Here is a 19,209-nt window from a genome sequence, read left to right as displayed (position 1 = left end):
TTAGGTGCTGCTGAGCTTTGCAGAGGCAACTTCTTCTTCAAGCATTGCCATTAGAGTGGTTTCAGTTGTCTGTGTATCATGTGATGTGGAGGGAGGAGAGAAGTTGTGTGAGCAACCGAAAGTGCAGCCTAGCCCCACAGGGAAAGGAGGCAGGCAGGTGGCTCAGGCCCCTGGGAGACGTGGCAGTGCCTGGAGGGGGTGGGACAAGGAATTTGGCCCACCATTAACACCATGCTCCTGGGGATCCTCGTGGTGCTCAGCTTCATCCCCACTGCTGATGTAACAGGTAACAACTTTCCTCCTCCCCTTTTCAATCTTTTCCACTGTTTTTCCTCACTTTGATCATCAGAGGGAAGAAGGTCTAGCACAGCACTGAATAAATTTTGCACAAATTATCCTACATTTTGACAAAAGGAGAGAGACAAGACATGTTTCTAACGCTGTGCATAGATCAACTTTATATGAGGCTGACTTTTTCCCTGACACAAGTATCCCTCCAAGATGAGACTCAAGAGCTTTCTTTGAGTTTGACTTTTCTTTAGATGCATTTGGCCATTATATGCATAGATAGACATGGACACTTGCCCCTCTGGCTTTACAAATTTCATTCACAAGTGCAAAGCAGAGGAGTGGGGAGTAGAGGAGCTGAGCAGACCCGATGCAAATGCCCCTCTCACAGCAGCCTCAGCTCAAACATGGGAAGGTGTGAATTGTTGAGTTTCTGGGGTTGTTTTGCATTAATACTTTATAGATACCTAATTTCTTTTGGAAAATATCTTCAGCTAAAAAAAAAAAAGTCTATTTGTGATATTAAAAACCTGATTCTGAGTGAATCTTTCTGAATTTCCAGTTGTGGTTGAGAGTATTTTGTCTTGGCATTGTCTTCTTGATGTAGTGCTCCTATGTTCAGAGTTAATGCAACTTTCCAAGAGGTACATCAAAATGCAAACCAATGCAAGGGATGATAGCTTTTGCTAGGATAATCTTGAGACAGATAATTTTTCAACCCACTGGCCTGTGATCTGTTGTTATTGGGTCTTCTCCAAGCATCAGTGTTTTGTATTTTACAGTCAAGTTACAGATAGGAACAAAAACCTGTTTTCCATTTTAAAACTTTTTACATACAGAACATCTTTAAAGAACTGCTTTTTCTATTAGAAGAGATAAAATTGAATATATTTTTTCCTTATTTCTACCTTATTTTTCTGTAATTCTTTTCTTCAGTGAAGGCATTGTAATTTGGATAACACCATGATCTCCATTTTTAAAAGAGATCATAGGCTTTTTCTTCCTTGTTGTTTTCCTATGCTTTTAATTCTGTGTTTGCAATATCACAATTATTTCCACAGTGGGTCCCTGGGTTGTCAGAGAAGACACTGATTGAAGAGGGGGTAATTATCAGCAGTGGGTTAACAATTTAAAAAATCTTTCCATGAGGTGCGAGCAGCTTTTAAGCAACCCTTTTGAACAGAGAAAAAGAAAATAAAGTTTACAGGGGTTATTCCATGATTCCATAGACATTTATACACTTGCTTTGCATGAAAAACTTGAGTCTCTCAAACAGCTTCACTAAGACTGTTCAACTACTTAAAGAAAAGCAGGAGATTACCAGAATGCAAAGATGTGTGAAGCAAAGTTTAGCTGAGATTATACCAACATCAACAAGTCCTTGTATCAAAATAAATAAATAAAGTCAGAAACTGAGAAGAAAAAAACCCTGTGCTCATGCTGGGTTTGATTAAAGCAAGAGTGTCACCTGAGCTTTATACAGTACAATGCTTCCTGCAGTACTAACACCAAAGTGGAAAACATTAGTACAAAGCAAGTCTGTAACAGCTAGAAGGGGCAGATCCCTCCAGCTGCACATTATATGCACAGCTTGGTGGCCTAAAACCAAAGTAAAAGACAAAGATTTTTGTACCGGATAAAAAAGAGTAAAGGTACAACAGACCAGCAGCAGCAAAAAAGGGAATTGTTTATAACATAAATGTGTGTCTTTCTGTTTGTGGATTAAATAAATTCCTTTCAAATTTCCCCCTGTCCCCTCAGGGTTTTAAGAGGACTGTTTCATTACTATGCTTATAGATATCCCAACTTATCCCAGATTCCTTGCTCTGGCAAACAGCTTCTTCAAGTCAACTGGCATAGAAAAGAAAGAGAGTATAAAATATTTTTAGCAGAATATTTTTTTCCAATAGCTGATGATGATTCACGGAAAGTTCCGGAAAAAAAACCTCGAAATAGTTATTTTCCGTACTTTGTCATCCCTACTTCACTTTCTTGGCAAATAAGAAAAAAAAAGCCTTCAATGAAGTTTTACTTCCATCAGAGGTCCATGATTAGAGAATCAGTGTTTTATGGGTATTATATATAGATGGTTGTTTTTTTCATGATGCAGAAAACATCAGATGTGATTGCAACAAACATCTAGTATGATAAATAAGGTGTAAAAAATCTTAACAAATATTTAGGAGTCTTACACACCATTGCTTATAAATTCTAAGAAAGCTTATATCCTGCGCATGCTGATTTGAATGATTTCACATTTTTAGATTTCATTGCTTTTTTGAAACTGTACACAAATTTCATAACTGCCATTTTCTTGGTTATGCACGATGACACAGCTCTGGAAATAGCAATCATAGCCCTGTTTAGGGGAAAGCATACACTAATGGAAACACATGTTAAATATTTCAGAGTTCCACCATTTTAACAAACTCAAAGCGACTCTTACGAGAAAAACTGCCTCTGTGAAGGCAAAAGCAGACTCAGCACATGGTTGCTCATCATAATCCAGATGCCACTAAGAATATAATCAAATTGTGTTTAGAATACAAGTGAAGTAAAGGATGTCTGGCCTTACTATATTTTCCCCATGAAACAAATACATATTTTGTCATGATTGACTTTCTTCAACTGAAAAACTGTTCCGAGTCCTGTGGAGAATGACAACAGAACTTGTCTAACACAACTCAGGGTAAGCCTGGATTGCCCCTGCTGGAATTACAGCCCAATCAATTCACATTGTGCAGGTTAGTTCCTATAAATGAAAACCAAAAGATCTCCCTCTATCACTTCAGATTTGAACTAGTACAGCCACTTGCTGAAAACAGATTTAGGTGCTTAGTTTATACCACACAGGAACAGTGTTTGTTTAATAATCCACAAATAATCTTCTTCCCACTGTTCAGACACCCTGCATTCCAACACCAGCAGCAAGGGGCTGAGTTATCAACATCCAGCGGGCATGTCAAGGCAAACAGATCAGGCAATAAATCCAGGAGGTGGAAATAAGTTGAAGGAACTTTTTTTTTTCCTTTTTTTTAATAGTGATTGCATCAAAAAAGACTGGTTGCCAATTAGCAAATATCATGGCAGGGACATAAATGGTCCAAGTCTGTAGTTAAATGCTGGATCTTAAGGCATGGAGCTATGTACTAAACATCAGGAATCTGGATGACATTAGCTTAATATAGCAAAGGGTGGGGGTTAGTCACTGGGGTCTGCAGATGAGTCTAAAGAACATTTGAAGATTGTTCCTCAGTGATGAGATTTTCAATTTTCTTTATTTTTTCTCTCTCTATAGCAAAAAAAAACTGATCAGGCTGAGCAATAAACATCCGTTAGTTTTCTGTGAGTACCTGCAGTGAAAAAGGGCAAATATTTTTCTGAAGTGTAATGCTTCTGCAAGTGTCTGTTCCACTACGCCTGTTTTGGCAGTAAACTCTAAGACAAAAGAGGTCTTTTCTGGTGTATTCAATCCCTGTGATAATCAAGGTTGTCATGGTGGGCACTCTGTGAGATGTGTAGAATTCTGCTGTGCTAAAGGTAGAACAAGTCTACCACAGACTGGCACATTGCCACTTAGGCAATCAAAATATGATCAAATACCTTGTCTAAAGGGGTGGAATCCAAACCTCATCCCTTACTAGAATGCCTTATAAGCTTATGTGAGAGCTTTTCTTGGAAAATGCTGACTTGATGAAACCGAAATGTTTTGCTGAAATGTCTTCATTTTGATGAAAATTCACCATACACAGAACCTCAGCTAGAAATCTGCCTTGTCTGTTATTAATCTGCCCCTTGGTTCCAGGATTTCAAGATCTGTCTCTGCGGGAAAGCCTGGAAATGCTCATCTTTCATCAAAACAAAAAGTTTCACAGTGTTTGGGTTCCATGCAAACATGGGATTTCAGAGTTGTGATGAGCTCTGCTCTAGAACCCTTTATGCTATATTGAACAAAGAGATGCAAGGAGGATGGACTACAATCTTTTTTTGATAAAGACAAGGCCACAGGATATTCACTGTCTCATGTCTTCCTTCTTTCATGAAAAGAAAGGGCTGGTAAGACTTTCAGTGAGAAAATTAACAACTTCAGCAGTTTCATGGGTTGGGCTGATAAATTGAGAACTCGCTAGCCAGGGACTACTTTTACTGCCCACACCCTACACTAGTTCTGGCCATCTCATGCATCTCTTTGTGTTTCCTTTACTCCCTGGATCACCTTCATCCCAAAGGAGTGTCCTAATCAAGAGGAGTTGGGGTACTCCATCTTCTCGTGGAAGTGTGAACACATGAAATGTAGTCTTTTGGTCCTAAATATTGTTAAACACTGTGAAATACTTGGTTTTGGGCAGTTCTGGATCTTGTCTCCTTCCCACCACATCTCCCTTACTAGCCTTTTAAAGTCTTATCACATGGAACAAGCAGAAAGGATACAGGTTTTGCAGCAGATTTTGAATACAAGAGGTATGATTGCCATTCCCACAACCTCAGCATTTCTCAGGGATCTATAAAAGTCTACTGTGGCCTCATATGAGTTGAGCTGGCATGAAGACTTCTGCAGTCACATACACACAGAAAAGGGCTGTCCTTAGTTCTGGCAACTTCCTTCCCCCTTCTTTTTACTTAATGGTCATCATTTGAAAAACAGGACCTCATTTGTATAGAATGTGTTTTCTTGGAAGAAGTTGTCTTTCTCCATAGTCCTTGGGATGCTTCATTGTTTGGCAGATGGTAGCACAGAGGTCAATATGGCAGAAGACACTTCTTTATGTATCAGTCTGGTCAATTCAAATTGAATTATACCTCCATCTTTTTCTGCAGACCATTCCAGTGCTAAGTGCCAGTGCAGTGTCAAATTAGTCAGCTCTTGAGTCCTTTGAGAGATTAACAATCTACTGCAGCTGCCAGCTAGAGAAATAACTTATTTTAACTTAAAATCATTGCAGTTCCTGCTTCTAGTGCTCATTATCAAAGTCCAAACCCTTGAAATGGTTCAACAAATTCCACCTGCAAAATCTGCAACTCTGCCCTTGGATTAAAAAGCAAATGTGTAAACGATAGTCTCTTATCCAACTGCTAAACTAAGCATTTAATTCACAGTATTTTCATTCCATAAATGTCCACTGGGAACCTGCTTGCTAAGGAAGGGATAGACTAAGGTGGCCTTTTCTATACACACATGGACACACAGGCAGAGTAGCCTTCCGAGCCCTGATGTTAAATCTTAATCACACTTTTTTTGTACTAGTGTTCTGTCTCTGAAGAAAAACACCCTTAACCTCACAGTCTCCCCTAGTGATCGTGTAATTATTTGCATAGAGGGAGATTGCTGCAACAAGAGCTCCAGTGAGAAACTGTTTCTGCAGCTTGGTGGTTACATACTTCCTAGCAGGGAGTGTCAGCAGGGGAGAGGAGATATGGAGAAGAGTTGCACGGGAGGATGTGTGGTTCTGAAGTCACATACGGTATTTTATAAAAAAAGTGTTTTTCTCACTTTCTCCCCTCCCTTACAGAAAACAAGATTTTAGTGGCTCAGCGTCCTTTGCTCACTGTAGATAACAAAACTGCAACTCTGATCTGCAACTACACATACAATGGAACAGGGGAGGAATTTCGAGCTTCATTGCACAAAGGGGCAAACAGTGCAGTGGAAGTTTGCTTTATTTCATGGAACACATCCAAAATTGTCAGTAAATTAAATAAAGACTCCAACTGCCATGTGACTCATGATAAAGGAAAAGTCATCTTCAATCTTTGGAATATGAGTGCCAGCCAAACTGACATCTACTTCTGCAAAATTGAGGCCATGTATCCACCTCCGTACGTCTGCAATGAGAAGAGCAATGGGACTGTCATTCATGTGAAAGGTAAGCTGGGAACTCTATTGGCCAGTATCCTCCCCCTACACAATGACTTGAAGGAGTTTCCTTAAAAAAAAAAAAAAAAAAGTTGGATTGTCTGGTAAAACTACATTCTATTCTTGAAATCCTGAAAAAAAACCATCTTAAAATGGTGCTTAATATATATGGCACATTGGAACAACGAGTAAATAAGCAAAGATTGATGATTTTGCTTTCATGAATTTAAAGTTTTCTTTGTTCTTTTCCTTAAAGAAGAGACACCCATCGAAATACAAGAGCCTCAGTCTGCAATTTCTTTGTGGATTATGGTGGCAATGACTGGAATCCTTGCTTTGTACAGTATGCTAATAACCACAGTTTTTATTAACTACTGGGTAAGAAATTCTTGTTTTCCTTTGCACTATATGTTCTTTGTCCCTAGTTGATTTCTCAGGCTGTACTTGCCATGTTTACACACTGATACCTCTCACTTCAGGGTTACAGTGCTTCTTCACTTCACATCTATATGCACACCCATGCATTGCCCCAGAAGAGCCAAACACCAGATGCTCTCCAGGTAGACAATCAGGTCTCTGCAGTAGAGTTATAAAGTAAAGAGTAATGCCATAGCAGTGGCAGTGCCCTGCACACCAGCAATAGTGGGACACTTTCTCTATCTCTGCCAATGGCCCCTGACAGGGAAATCTATAAGCATTCCTGGCAAAACCCTTCGAGACTATGCTGGTAGAAGCAGCTCTCCTACAGTAAAACAATCTAAGAAGCCAGCAAAGGTATCTGCTGTAGAAAGCCAGGAGAGTAATCAACTCTCAGGGTTGCCAAGACCATCTGCACTGATGTCTTGTGTCTATCCAGCAGTTCTCTCAAGTATCCACTATTTGTGGCAGCTTGACTACAAGGGAATAGGAGCATGGGGATTTCAGTGGACCCTATCTGCCTGTGTACATTAACCCTAAGAAAGCTGAGATAGTCTTCTAGCTCATTACTTTTGCTTTCCAGTCACTCCAGAGAGTTGTCTGGCCCAGGTCACGTCCAGTTCTACCTGCTAGAGTAAAGAGAGAGTGAGGCCTCATGCAGAGGCAGCAGAAGGACATCTTTCTAGACAAGTATTTGGATTTTGCTGTCCCAGAGCTGATTTACAAATTTCTCCATGTGGGAAAGCCTTAAACAACGACTGTCAGGAGTTCGGTTCCTTGCACTTTGCCTTTCCCCTCTATCATGTCCTTAGATAGTGATTTTTAGCACATTACAGTATAAAGGGCCCAGAATCCCTGACTGTTAAATATTGCATATATACAGAATGCTGCTCTCAGTGCTATCTAAAGCTTGAGATCTCTAATTTAACAAAAATATACTTGCTCAATACATTGCTATTTCTAATGGAAAATAATCAATGGGGCATTGCCATAAGAAAACACAAAGGCAGGTTAGGTGGTCCTTCAGTGTGCCTTATTGTAGAGTCTGACTCCTAGGAAAGCTGAGAGGATTACAGCAAACAGCTGCTGGTGTTAAATGAGAGCTGCTGTGCTCTGATGAGACACTGTAGCTCCAAAATCATCCTTTCAATCTGAAACACTTTCTGTCTGCTCTACTTGTTTGCTACTAACAGCTACACATTGTGCTACTAACATACCTGCCCCCAGCAAGAGTGACAAGGCTGCAATGCGATGTGTGCTGTTTGCTCCATCAGTTTTTACCTGCTGCTGTCGCTGCTGCTGGTATTCTCCTGATAATATGTACTCTGACTGTGGATTATTTATAGTGTTGCTGTATATAAATACATCTACCTAGAAGATACTGTGAATTGTAAAAAAAAAATTAAAAAGGTCCTAAAATACAATACTTGTCAGCCATGGCAAACCTGTTTCACTTGAGTTCCTGAAAGCAGTCTATTTTCATACGTTTCTGCCTTTCCTGGAGGAAAACTGCTTTTCTCTCTAAAAGCATCAGTCTTTGATCCTCTAACAGTCCAACATTCACTCATGCTAGCATCTTCCTCCCATGCAAAATTACCTCTCAGGTGAATTATAAGAATTCTATATAAGAGAGATGATGTACAGGTAAAGCTTTTGCATCTAATTATTTCCTTACATTGACTGCATTGCACGGCTTAAGAAGCATGTAACTGACATTTGACACCTTGCATATATATATATATATATATATATATATATATAAAACACTGCTATAAAAAAAGCTTAAATTGCTTCAAAGAGCCCCACTCTGCACATGCAGCATAATTCGACCATAAGATTTTCTAAAGCAAACATCCTCTAGTTCCATATCACAGGTGTACTGCAACATATGCAAAAATTTATGTATACAGGGAGAAAATTTCAGTAAAAAGGAGATTACAAAAGAAGATATGAGCAGCCTTAAGGAAAAAGCATGGAAGCACTTTACCTGGCCCCTGATCAATAAAGCCTTAAGCTATGCAAAAACATCAACCTTGTGCACAGCCTGCAGCAGTCAGAGGTTTAAATGTTGCTGTAGCCACAAACTTCCTCTCCGATTATAAGCAAATTATTTCTCTTGTTTCTTCTGCTCTTGTTTCTGAAAAAGACAATACCTCCCTTTTCTCACAGGGTCATTATAAGGCAGTAATTCAACAGTGGAAAGGAGATTATTTTGAGGCCCAGACAGTGAGACAGATAAAAGACTAATATCAGCTCTGATTCTTTTACCCCTTGAAGGAGGGCTCAGAAGAGCATACACATTGTGTGTTGCTGCTGTAAACGGTAGGCAAACCATAATACACACAGCTTGGGATGATTTTTCCTGTTCTTACTCTGTTTGAGAGTTAAACTAATTTCTTTTTTTCCTCCTAAAATGAGGACAACCTTCAATGCTAAAACTATATTGCTTCTGCTGAGTCATTCAACAGCTGAGAATTCATGATGAGAGGCATCTGTTTGTATCCTTGGTTTGCAGCATTCCTTTACCTGGAGAACTACCACTGTAAATATCTCAGCAGATAAGCTGGACACGTGCATGCAGGTCGGGTAAATTCCATAGATTATTCTATGAGAACGTGTTCTAATTCTTCTGTATATGTATTTAAACCTGTGGATGCCTTAAAAGTACATTTGCTTCCATGAACCAGGATCTAAGGCCAGAAATCTCAGCAGTCAGTAAGAGAGCTGGGTAAGACAATTTGTTAATTCAAATAAGGAAAAATTAATCAAATTCAGTATTAACTTGTCTCAGTCAAAACCCCTCTGTTCAAAGGACCCCTGTTCTTCTTCTTCTGTTTTGAATGTTCACCCCAGGTGGGACAAATTAATTGCAGAAATGTTGTCATACTTTACCCTTCTCCCATAGCAAAAATCCAAGAAGAATCTGTACCATCAGAATGACTACATGAACATGACTCCCCGGCATCCACCATACCAGAAGAAGAAAGGTTACCCATCCTACGCTCCAACACGAGACTACACTGCATATCGGTCCTGGCAACCATGATACTAACCAGCTGACAAGCCAGTAGCTTCATGTGCTTCTAGGCAGTCACTTGCTCTTGGACATGGAAGGACAGACTCTCATTTCTCATAACGTTTGTCGTTACTGATCATGGATACTTACACCACAGCAAGTATTGGCTAAGCTTCAATATAATGTACAAAAAGAAAATCAAACAAACAAACATGAGGGAGAAGGATGAAGGATGGGGGGTGGGGGATGGGTGAGCAGGGGTAAAAAAATTGTGCTCGGTGATGGCTGGAAATAAGATAGAACTTGTGTTGAGGATTTTAAGTGGGTAAGACAGAAAGATGGCATCAGACCTCAGATTTGGTCTCCTTCTAACACTCGTGGTTTTGCTCAGCTATTGGGAGAACCACAACTTCTGACCTCTCCCAATAACTGCTGCCTTAAATTTAACCCTTAACTTCCTTTCCTATATGTCCAATCCTCAGAAGCCCTTTTTGCTGTTAAATATGGCAAAATGATTTTTTTTCCTACAAGACCAGGGCACAGTTTGCAATTCAAAACACATGCTTTAAAGAAAGAGGGGAAAATTCAGCCACAAGGCATCCCAGCTGTTAGGCTATGGTGTAAATGGGCTACCAGGGCAAATCAGCCTGACAGAAAACTACTAAACCATCAACATGTGAGCTCTTAGGTTGGACACTTTCTAAATGTTCATAAGGTCATCTGAAGTTATGAACAAGCTACTCCAAGGAATGAAAAAGTATTCAACCTGAAGACAATATGAAGACAAGCAAGAGGGGAAGAGAGATGTGTTATCATCATGAAGAACCCCATTTCTATTTTGTCTGCCTCCTAGAGTGAGGGAATATGAAGTTATATGGGAAGCATTAGAAGACACAGAGATCAGATTTTGAGAAGAGTTTTACTTTCATTTTTGAATTTTTGTTCCTATCCACAAGGCATTCTCCTGAGCCCTCCTCAGATGTTCATGTACATCTTCTGGCACCTAGGCTGTACCAGAACACTTCTGAAAAATCAATGTCCAGTTATAAGCAACTAAAGATCACGTTTGTTTTATTTTTCCCATAAGCACCTAATTTTTGGGGTGTGAGAGGGTTCTTCATTCCCACCATTGTGAATTGGACCTGCAACTGCTCACCCACTTGCAGGGACTGCTCTGAGTACTTCAACTAGCTTTGCATTGTATGGAGGTTACCTTCCCATCTGAAGATGTTCTTCAGAAATGCTGTGTGCTGGGGTAAGACAACGTCTTCAGCAAAACCTGTTTCCTTTTTTTCAGTTAAGCATGTTTACATTAACAGGACATCCTAAAGTGTAATGGGGGTTGTCTTGGACTAAAATTCATTTTCATACTGAGGAGATGAGGTTTGAGGTTTATGTTACAGGAACTACTGAAAAAACAATCAAATGAAAAATAAATCCATATTCCCACCTTGAAATAAAATCTGCATTGTAGAACATTTACTTTCTCCCAAGTTAAAAAAATTCTTTCTCTCTTTGAGAGGAACATGACAAAAGTAGAGGTGTGAAAGTGTCACACCAATCTGCTTTGACACTTCAACCCAAGGAAAAACTTTGGCACTTCCAAATTGGAAGTTTTGAGTTTGCTGACTGGGCCCCAAACCATTCATTCTGAGTCATGTTGACACAAAGCATGTTCCTAAAGCATTCTGTGCCACCCTGCCAGGGCAGGGCACAAAGCCCACAATGGCAATGGTAAGCAAGGCCTGAGTACCCACTGCCATGTGGCAGAGTTGTGCAGTTGGCACAGTGCCACAGTCTTGGACCCAACATGTCCTGAAAGTTTTGCTCTGACTCAGTTCAGCAAAAACAAAAGCTTATGATTGGATTGAAGAACATAAAATCTTTTTACTTATTTCTTCTCCTTTCCCCTCACCACATGCACAAATCCCCCTGACATTTTTTCATGTAATTTTTCACTCTTTTCCTGAAAAGCCCCATCCCACGACTTTGTACTGCAGCAAGGGGCACATGCAGGGAGTGGAGGGAAGGGAGCCAGGCAGGATCCATGGCAGTTTCTGCACGGTCCTAGCTTGGCCCTCCTTGTTGGCATTGATTGGGGGGATGCTAATGCCTTACTGCCTCCCTCCTCATATGGAGGGGAGAAAGGACATCCAGTCACTCCTGGTAGAGAACAGCAGGCTGGGCACAGTCCTCCACCAGGGTATGACACAGTCTCACCATGCCACATGCGATCTACCAGACTCCTCACTGTATAACACAACATTAACAAGTGCTCTCATTACAATGCACTGTGAAAAATCACATCCTCTAGTGCAAAGTAAGATGAGATGGCAAATCTGTATCAAAAGTGGAAAAGAAAGTAAACATTCTTTGTTTAAACTGCATATGTGCGTGTGTGTATTATACATAATTAGATATAGATGTACCTATTTAATTTTATTTATATTCCTTAGAGTTTTATTATATTTTTGCAATCTCCTTTAAAAATCATTAAATGGATACAGTAAATTAAATCCTGAATAAATGCATGGGGCCTGAGGCTAGTCAGAGGAAAGTACTCCTTTCTAAAGCAAATGTTGGTATAATTTGATTTCCTTCCCCCAACACCTCTGTAATTTCCATATTTAAAATGTACTGATAACTCCCAGAACATGACGCTAGTAAGTAAGTCCTGGAGTACATGGAAGAATTATCAATTCATTTGACTGATCAAAAAAGAAAGGGAGATGCAGGGAAACATCCTGAACATATAACGAAAAAGAATGAGGAGAACAAGGACAGGAGAATCCCCAGCGATGTCTTAAAATGGACACTGTCAATATATTAAAGCACTGTAGGGACGGGAATTACAGACTGCTGGAGATGAGGTACCAGGAAATACCTTTTACCCACCGCTGTAAGTGACTAAAAGAAATTGTTTGCAGAGGAGCAAGCTAGTTGAGCCTGGAGTCTGTGTTGTATGTGGATTAGCATATATAACAAACAAAGCAATCCTAATTTGTTCCATCTGGATTTAAGCAATACATAGCATACCAGGACAGCCCTGACCCTCTCTGGCCCTTCCTTTGGGGTCTATATCCTGTTTACAGGATGATGTAAAGAGAAACCTCCTATTGCTGCTCTGAACTTGGAAATTTGCCCTCATGGAGAGCAGTGAGAGATCAGTAAGGAAGATTTTTTTTTTTCTTGCACACAGGATTTAATTCAAATGCAGATATAATCCTGGTGAACAATGACCTAATTTTTCGTTCTCCTTTTCCCCACTTTTGGATTCCAGTGTCAAATGAACATCTAATCTGGAGTCATTATATCTGAATTGCAATCAACATATGTTGCAATGGGTCAACCAAGGGTTGTGCAGCTCCATTCCCCTGCATGTTGCCCCCACAGCACGAAACTTCCGGGAACCAAGCCCATAGGAGATTAGAGGAGGTAGCTTGTCTTATCTTTGCAGTATCTCAAACCTTCATCTTTGGGGTTGTCAAGTTTACTAAAGCCACAAGGTTTCAGATGTTCTTTCTAGTTTGAATCCCTCAAATTCCAATATCCTCCTCTTGTATCAGATTATTTCAAAATGCCTCTTCCTCTGAAGCTATACACATAAACTCTGCATGTCTGTCACACAGTATCACATTTTCCTTCTTTGCGTAGCATCTCTTTTACTTTTGTTTCTATCCCAAACTCAGCAGTTCAGGAGCACACCCAGTTTGTTAATCTCTAACGCCATTGTGCAGCCTTCCACACGTAGCCCTGACTAGTTAGTTACTTCACAAAGACTGTCTTGTATGCCACATTCCTCTTCAATTTGGGGTAAGGAGTTGCCATAGGAGACTGGAGCTATGTGATGATTGCATAGGTGCTTGTTTTCTGTTTGAAGGATTTGGTGTTTCGCATCCCTCTGATTTTCCCATCAGATTCAGATTTTATGTCATCCCAAACAACCAGGTGGGAATCCTACACATCACGTGCTTCCCACAGTACATTTAATTTCTGTATGTTTTGTTTCTTGTGCATAGCAGGCCTCTGGCTAGTGCCAAGTTCATTATGCCTTCAGAAGTAGAAGCAAGTAGAAGTAGTGACTGATGGTAGGTTTGATACTAATAAATACAAAAGCTTAGGAGCACACAGAGAGGCTTCAGTACTAAAGATCAAATCTTTCCACTTTCAGCAAGGCTTTTGCTGTGTGACTGGAAAACACTTTATTCAAGATGAATCACAGACCAAGATACAATTTTGTTAGTCATTCACACTAACCAGAAAACAGGTTAGGGTAATGAGTACAGTATCAGCCTTGGTAAGGTCCAGTGAAGAGTGGGAAAGGCTGAAAACAGCACTAGGCAGTAATTTGTAGCCAAATCAGTGTCTGAAAGTGGCTGTCAGAGGGAAACATTTCTAGCTGTTTATCTTGATACAAATGGATTGTTCTTCACAATTAGATGCTTTTGTTAGAGCATCACATTACAGCACTGTACTATTCGGGCCTCTAGGGCATAGTCTGATGTGGCCAATTTGGCTGACAATGTATTAAGAGGCTGCCAATTTCATACAAATCCAGTTGCGAAACGTTGAATGGCCTCAAATTCACGATGGGGGGTTTTGGTTGTTTATTTTTTAAACCAGATCAAGGCACTGGTTATTACCTTTTTCCTCTTTCTCTTCTCCCCCCTGCCCTGCCCCTTGTTTGGTTTGTTTTGTTAATAAAGACAAAATGTAACTTTATTTTCAGGACCTGGAAACTTGCCAGGAGCACTTCAGTTTTGAGGAGCTGGCTCCATCTCATTCATCTGACCATTGAAATCACCAGGAATTTTCAAATGCCACAGTTTTCCTAACCATTGTATCATTATGTGGCTACATCATTCCTTTTCCTCACTGGCTTCTCATTCCTTTAAGAGAACTAACTATTCTGGATCAGATTGAAATGGTCTCATGGGCTGGAACAACTCTAGTTTTTTAGTCTGGAAAGATTACTCCCTAGCTAGTAAAAACAAAGACACAAACAAGCAACTTGTAACAGAACAGTTCTGTGGGAATTAACACAGTGGTTTCAAACCGGTAGGAGGATCAAATGGTCTTTGTACAAAATATTTTTTCTCTAAAATAAAACAGCTTGAGAAATTATATACCTTAAGAGAAAAGAGATCAGGTTGCAAAATTAAGAAACCAAAGGCCGAAAGTGCCAGAAAGAACCTTTCTTATCCAGCCTCTCTTCTGCCCCCTTGTGTGACCGGAGCGGCTCTTGAGCTATGACTGCATTTTTTCCCCTGCCTACAGGGATTTGGCCTTTTAATCTGAGCATGCACTGCTAATAGATGTCTGCTCCCTTGCAGCAAGCCCAGGACTGCAGCAATAGGCTCCAGGTAATGTCAGAGGAGGTGCTCAGCTGGCAGTACGGCGGGTATAGAATCTGACTGGCGTCTCAAGCCCCTCACATGGAGTGCTATAGCAAGACACAACCATCAATCAGACTAACTTAGATAACAGCTAAGTTAATGCTTGACAGCCTTGCCAATGCCCCATTAAATTAGATTATTCTTGTTGTGAGTCAGAACGAACTAATTTTCCTGCTATGCTTGCTGCCTGTGACAGCTCTTGGGCTACTTTAATTTTCAGATACCAGTGGTCAAGATTAGAGCTAAGTTTTTGGGGTTTTTTGGTTTTTTGCTTTCTCTCATGAAAATGATGAAGTAGGATGCTTGCATTTTTCTCCCCTGGGCTCCTCAGCCTTTCCCAGCCAAATAAAAACTGTCTGGAGAAAGAAAACTCTTTCTCTGTTTGCATAGCTCAGCAGCTCCTGATGCACAGGGACAGAGGCTGAAGTCCGGGCTCCAGTGTTGTCTTTGGGAGCATTACCCCAGACAGTCTTTTCTCTCTTTAGCAGAACCCTGGAGTGATGCCAGTGTTCTATCCTAGCAACGACAAAAAAGTATAAGATTCTGAAGATACACAATTGCACAGCAAGAGATGACACTTTCTTCCTGCTGCAGATACAAAGTTGATACTACTTTCAAGTCTAGCCTTGTGATGGAGCAATCCACCACTAAGGATGGGGAGAAGCAAAAGGAGTTAAAGGAGAAACCACTCTTGAAACCACTTCAGTGAAACCCTGGAACAATCCCTCAGGGAATGGAAATGAACAAACCAGCTGCAGGATGCACTACACAAAGCAGACTTCTGCCTGTCCCTGGCCATACACTAGAAATAACAGTATTAAAAACACCCTAATCCTTCTTGCCTCAGGAAGTACATTTTACTGCGTAGGCTACTATGCACCAGTGAGAAACTAGCTGGTGGAAACCAGGCTAGGTCCTGTGCATGGACTTGAGCATATTGTTGGGTCCCAGGAAACTCTTGAGATGAAAGCAGCAAATTACATTGAAAAGGCAATAGCTGGAAAGGCAGGAGGGAAAGGTGGTATGGATGAATGTCTGACTGCAGGAAAAGTGGAATTAAGTGACTCCAGAGCTTGTCTCCAGCAGCTAAAAAATGCATTAGTTTGGACTGCAGCTCTAGTGGCTTCCTCCAATAAAAGCAGCCCTTGGAAGGATGGAGTTTTTGTGGTTATTTCCTGAAATTTAAGTCAAAATAACCGTGCATATACACTTAAAAATGAATTAAAAATATCCTTATTTCTGCCTTTTCTCCTTTTTGAACAAAAGGATTGTTTAAACATCCTACATTTAACCCACCATATAAGGCTTTAAAATCAGAGTATTCCTTTCTTGTTAAGGTGTTGGTTGTTTTTGTTGTTGTTTTATAAAATTATTTTTAGATTTATTAATGAGTTTCTGTTGTGGTTATGTAATCTGATTTCAAAACACTGAGCCAGAGAGGCAAAATGACAACTGGGGTATAGGCAGAGGATCTATGTACTGCAGTTCAGCACTGTATGGCAGTACCCACACACTGTGAAAGACAGCAAACACAAAATGAAGTTCAAAGAGTCCATAGGTTACATGAGCACCTTGGTAAAGAAATGTCAGTTATAAATGAGCAGCAGAAAACAGCTCTGTTTTCCTACTGCTGTGGCTTTGCTTGGTGATGATGGCTTACAAAGATTAAGTCTAACTGCATGAGCTCCAGTTGTTTATCTCCTTTAGTATCATCGTCAGTAAGTGAAGGAGTGTGGGTGTCACCTGCGAAAAAAGAAGTTGCATTTCTGAGAGAAAAACATCTGCAGATCAGAGAAGGCAAATGGTCTTGTTTAATTTCTGCATATCCAGTTTCCTTCCTGTCACTAATCTGCAGCACTGAATTTAGTCTCTTGGATTTCCTTAGCTTTATTATGTTGAGAGTGTAAGGGAGAGTGAGACAGAGGGACTTGAGCAACATCAAGTGCCCAGAATGGTTGCAGATCACCAGGCTCATTTGTAAATCACTAAGACAGCCTGACTCCCAGGACATGGAGTTTGATTTTTCCTTCCTTCTCCTCCCATCTGCAATCCCTTTAGAGAAGAACATGTTGTTCAGGCTGCTGTGGAGGGATGATAGCAAAAACTAGAAGCCCTGGGTCACCACCCATGACTTGAGTGTTAATGTTTTTGTAGAAGATGTAGAAGCTGTGATTCTTCTGCGCTTGCATATTTGTGTGTGTGATGGAGTGAATCTCTGAACACCGTTAAACACTGCTTGCTGCATACACTGCATAGGTATCACTATTTTAAGAAAGTTTTAAAGCAAAGACATCGCCTACGTTAGAACTACCAAGGGATGCTTCACATATGGACATGCAAACAACTGTGCAGGTAAAAACTGTTGGCTTTATTCTCTCTTAATATGTATATATGTAAAAATAAAATTAAACCGCCAGTGAACATATGTCTTGGATTGCACATCAAGCACAGTACACTTATTTGGTCTAAGATATATTTAGATCAATGATGTTTGACTTAGCTGTGTGCTGACTTGCCTGGATCAGTTCACCATCCTCTAAGATATAAGAAGTATCAGGAAAAAAAATACAAATTCAGAGTACCTGTGTTTTAAAAGAAGACTTTCCTCCAGCTTCAAATTTGCTTTAATTTGCTCTGGCCCTGGATTTGAGATGTATTGATAAGATTCTCCCTTTTGCCACTAAACCCTGTGAAAACACTGAAGACCATCCCTTTGATCGCAGATTGCAGTGGATTCCCTGTGGTTCTGCTACAGCCGTTCTAATCACCAAACGAGAGTGCATGTTGCAGTTTCTGCACCCCAGCTATGGCCTGAGAAAACCAAGGATCTGACTAATCCTTCTCACCCAAGTGCAAATATGACATTCACCTTCCCCACTAAACAGACCTCTTTACAAAAGTTAAACTCATTTGTTCTCGATAGCTGCCAGAATAAAAGCTTGGTCAATAATGATTAATTCCATGTTGCACATAAGAAGTTCTCCTGCCTGTTAACTGAGGAGAAGAATCCAGTTGATGTTAGCATCGTTATTTGTATGAGGAAGTTGCACATCTATGCAATTTGTTGTGGGAGTGTCTCCTTCCCTTGTGCAAATGCTAATTTGCAATTAGTCAACAAACTAATGTTTAGCACTTTTGACTAGAGAACAGCATAACAAAACTATCAGAATAAAAGACCTGTGAAATTTGAGGCACTGACAAATCCAATGCTGCCCCTTATTGAATGGCATGAGCACTAGTAGCTCTACCATTCTCAGATCAGTTAGGAGTGAGTTGACATGTAATCTCTCCAAGTTTAGGATCTCAGACACATATAGACTGCAAATGCACAACAAAATTCAAAAGATCCAAGCCAGTGGGGGAAATACAGGGAAGCAAGTTATTTAACTTGCTAAAAGCAAACAGCTTTTGTGGTGGGAACAGGAAACCAAGAGAGTACAAAGGATGTTACATGTGTTAGAAGGGCCATCACTGTAGTTACTGTGCATACCTGGGTGACTCATCATCGCTGTGAATGCTGGCTTGCACTCAAACTTCCCTCCTTCCCCACGTGGAGCCAGTGGGCTCATCCTGCCTGGCCTCTCCATATGCCATCTTTGCTAGGGTATCAGCTGAAGCACTTGGGCTGGCACTGTGCTGGGCTAGAAGTTGCAGTTGGTACATATACAGACTATACATGTGACATACAAAGAAGTGATGTGCTGGTCCCTGCTTGAGGAGATTAAAAATGCAAATAAGAAACAAAAGGGGAAGCAGAGGCCTGCTGCACATGTATGAAGCTCAGCAGTTGTGAGAGCTCAAAGCACAACTGGTCCATTCTTCACATTGCTTTTAAACTCACCCACTGCCTCACCTCACAGGTGCATGTGTATCTTGTGAGGGACCCTCTGGTCCACAGGAAAAAGAGGAACTAGTGGCTTGAGCCTATAAAAGTCCTGTCTGGTCAGAACTGCAGTTTCACTTCTACCCATCTGCCACAGCTTAGAGCTTCCACCTGGGCTCCCCAGACAGAAGCTGTAGAGCATAATGACTGCTTTTTTAGTCCATGGTAAGATAGCATGGTAAACTGAAGGCAGCAGAAAGTCAGAATTGTCTGTGCCACCACGCTCAGGCCTCATAAGGGTCTTCAAGATCAGGACTATATCTGTTTACAAAGCGAAGAGCCAAGTGAAGGTGCATTTGGCTTGGAAGCAGGAGGTTCAAACTGACTCACTTTTTTCATTTTTCATGAAGATTAC

The 19,209-nt window shown here is 40.6% G+C and overlaps 1 protein-coding gene across 1 annotated transcript; it reads left to right on the top strand.

Annotated features, from left to right (window-relative positions):
• The first annotated feature begins 222 nt into the window (after positions 1 to 222).
• CD28 (CD28 molecule) lies at positions 223 to 9,605 on the top strand. The gene is made up of 4 exons (XM_054381333.1): positions 223 to 286; positions 5,799 to 6,152; positions 6,402 to 6,520; positions 9,465 to 9,605. The coding sequence occupies exons 1-4, from the start codon at positions 232 to 234 to the stop codon at positions 9,603 to 9,605; spliced, it is 669 nt and encodes a 222-aa protein (XP_054237308.1). The 5' UTR covers positions 223 to 231.
• Positions 9,606 to 19,209: the final 9,604 nt, after the last annotated feature.

Source organism: Indicator indicator, chromosome 5 (genome assembly GCF_027791375.1).
Source record: "Indicator indicator isolate 239-I01 chromosome 5, UM_Iind_1.1, whole genome shotgun sequence".
Lineage (NCBI taxonomy): Eukaryota > Metazoa > Chordata > Aves > Piciformes > Indicatoridae > Indicator > Indicator indicator.
This window is presented reverse-complemented; position numbering and strand designations above follow the sequence as displayed.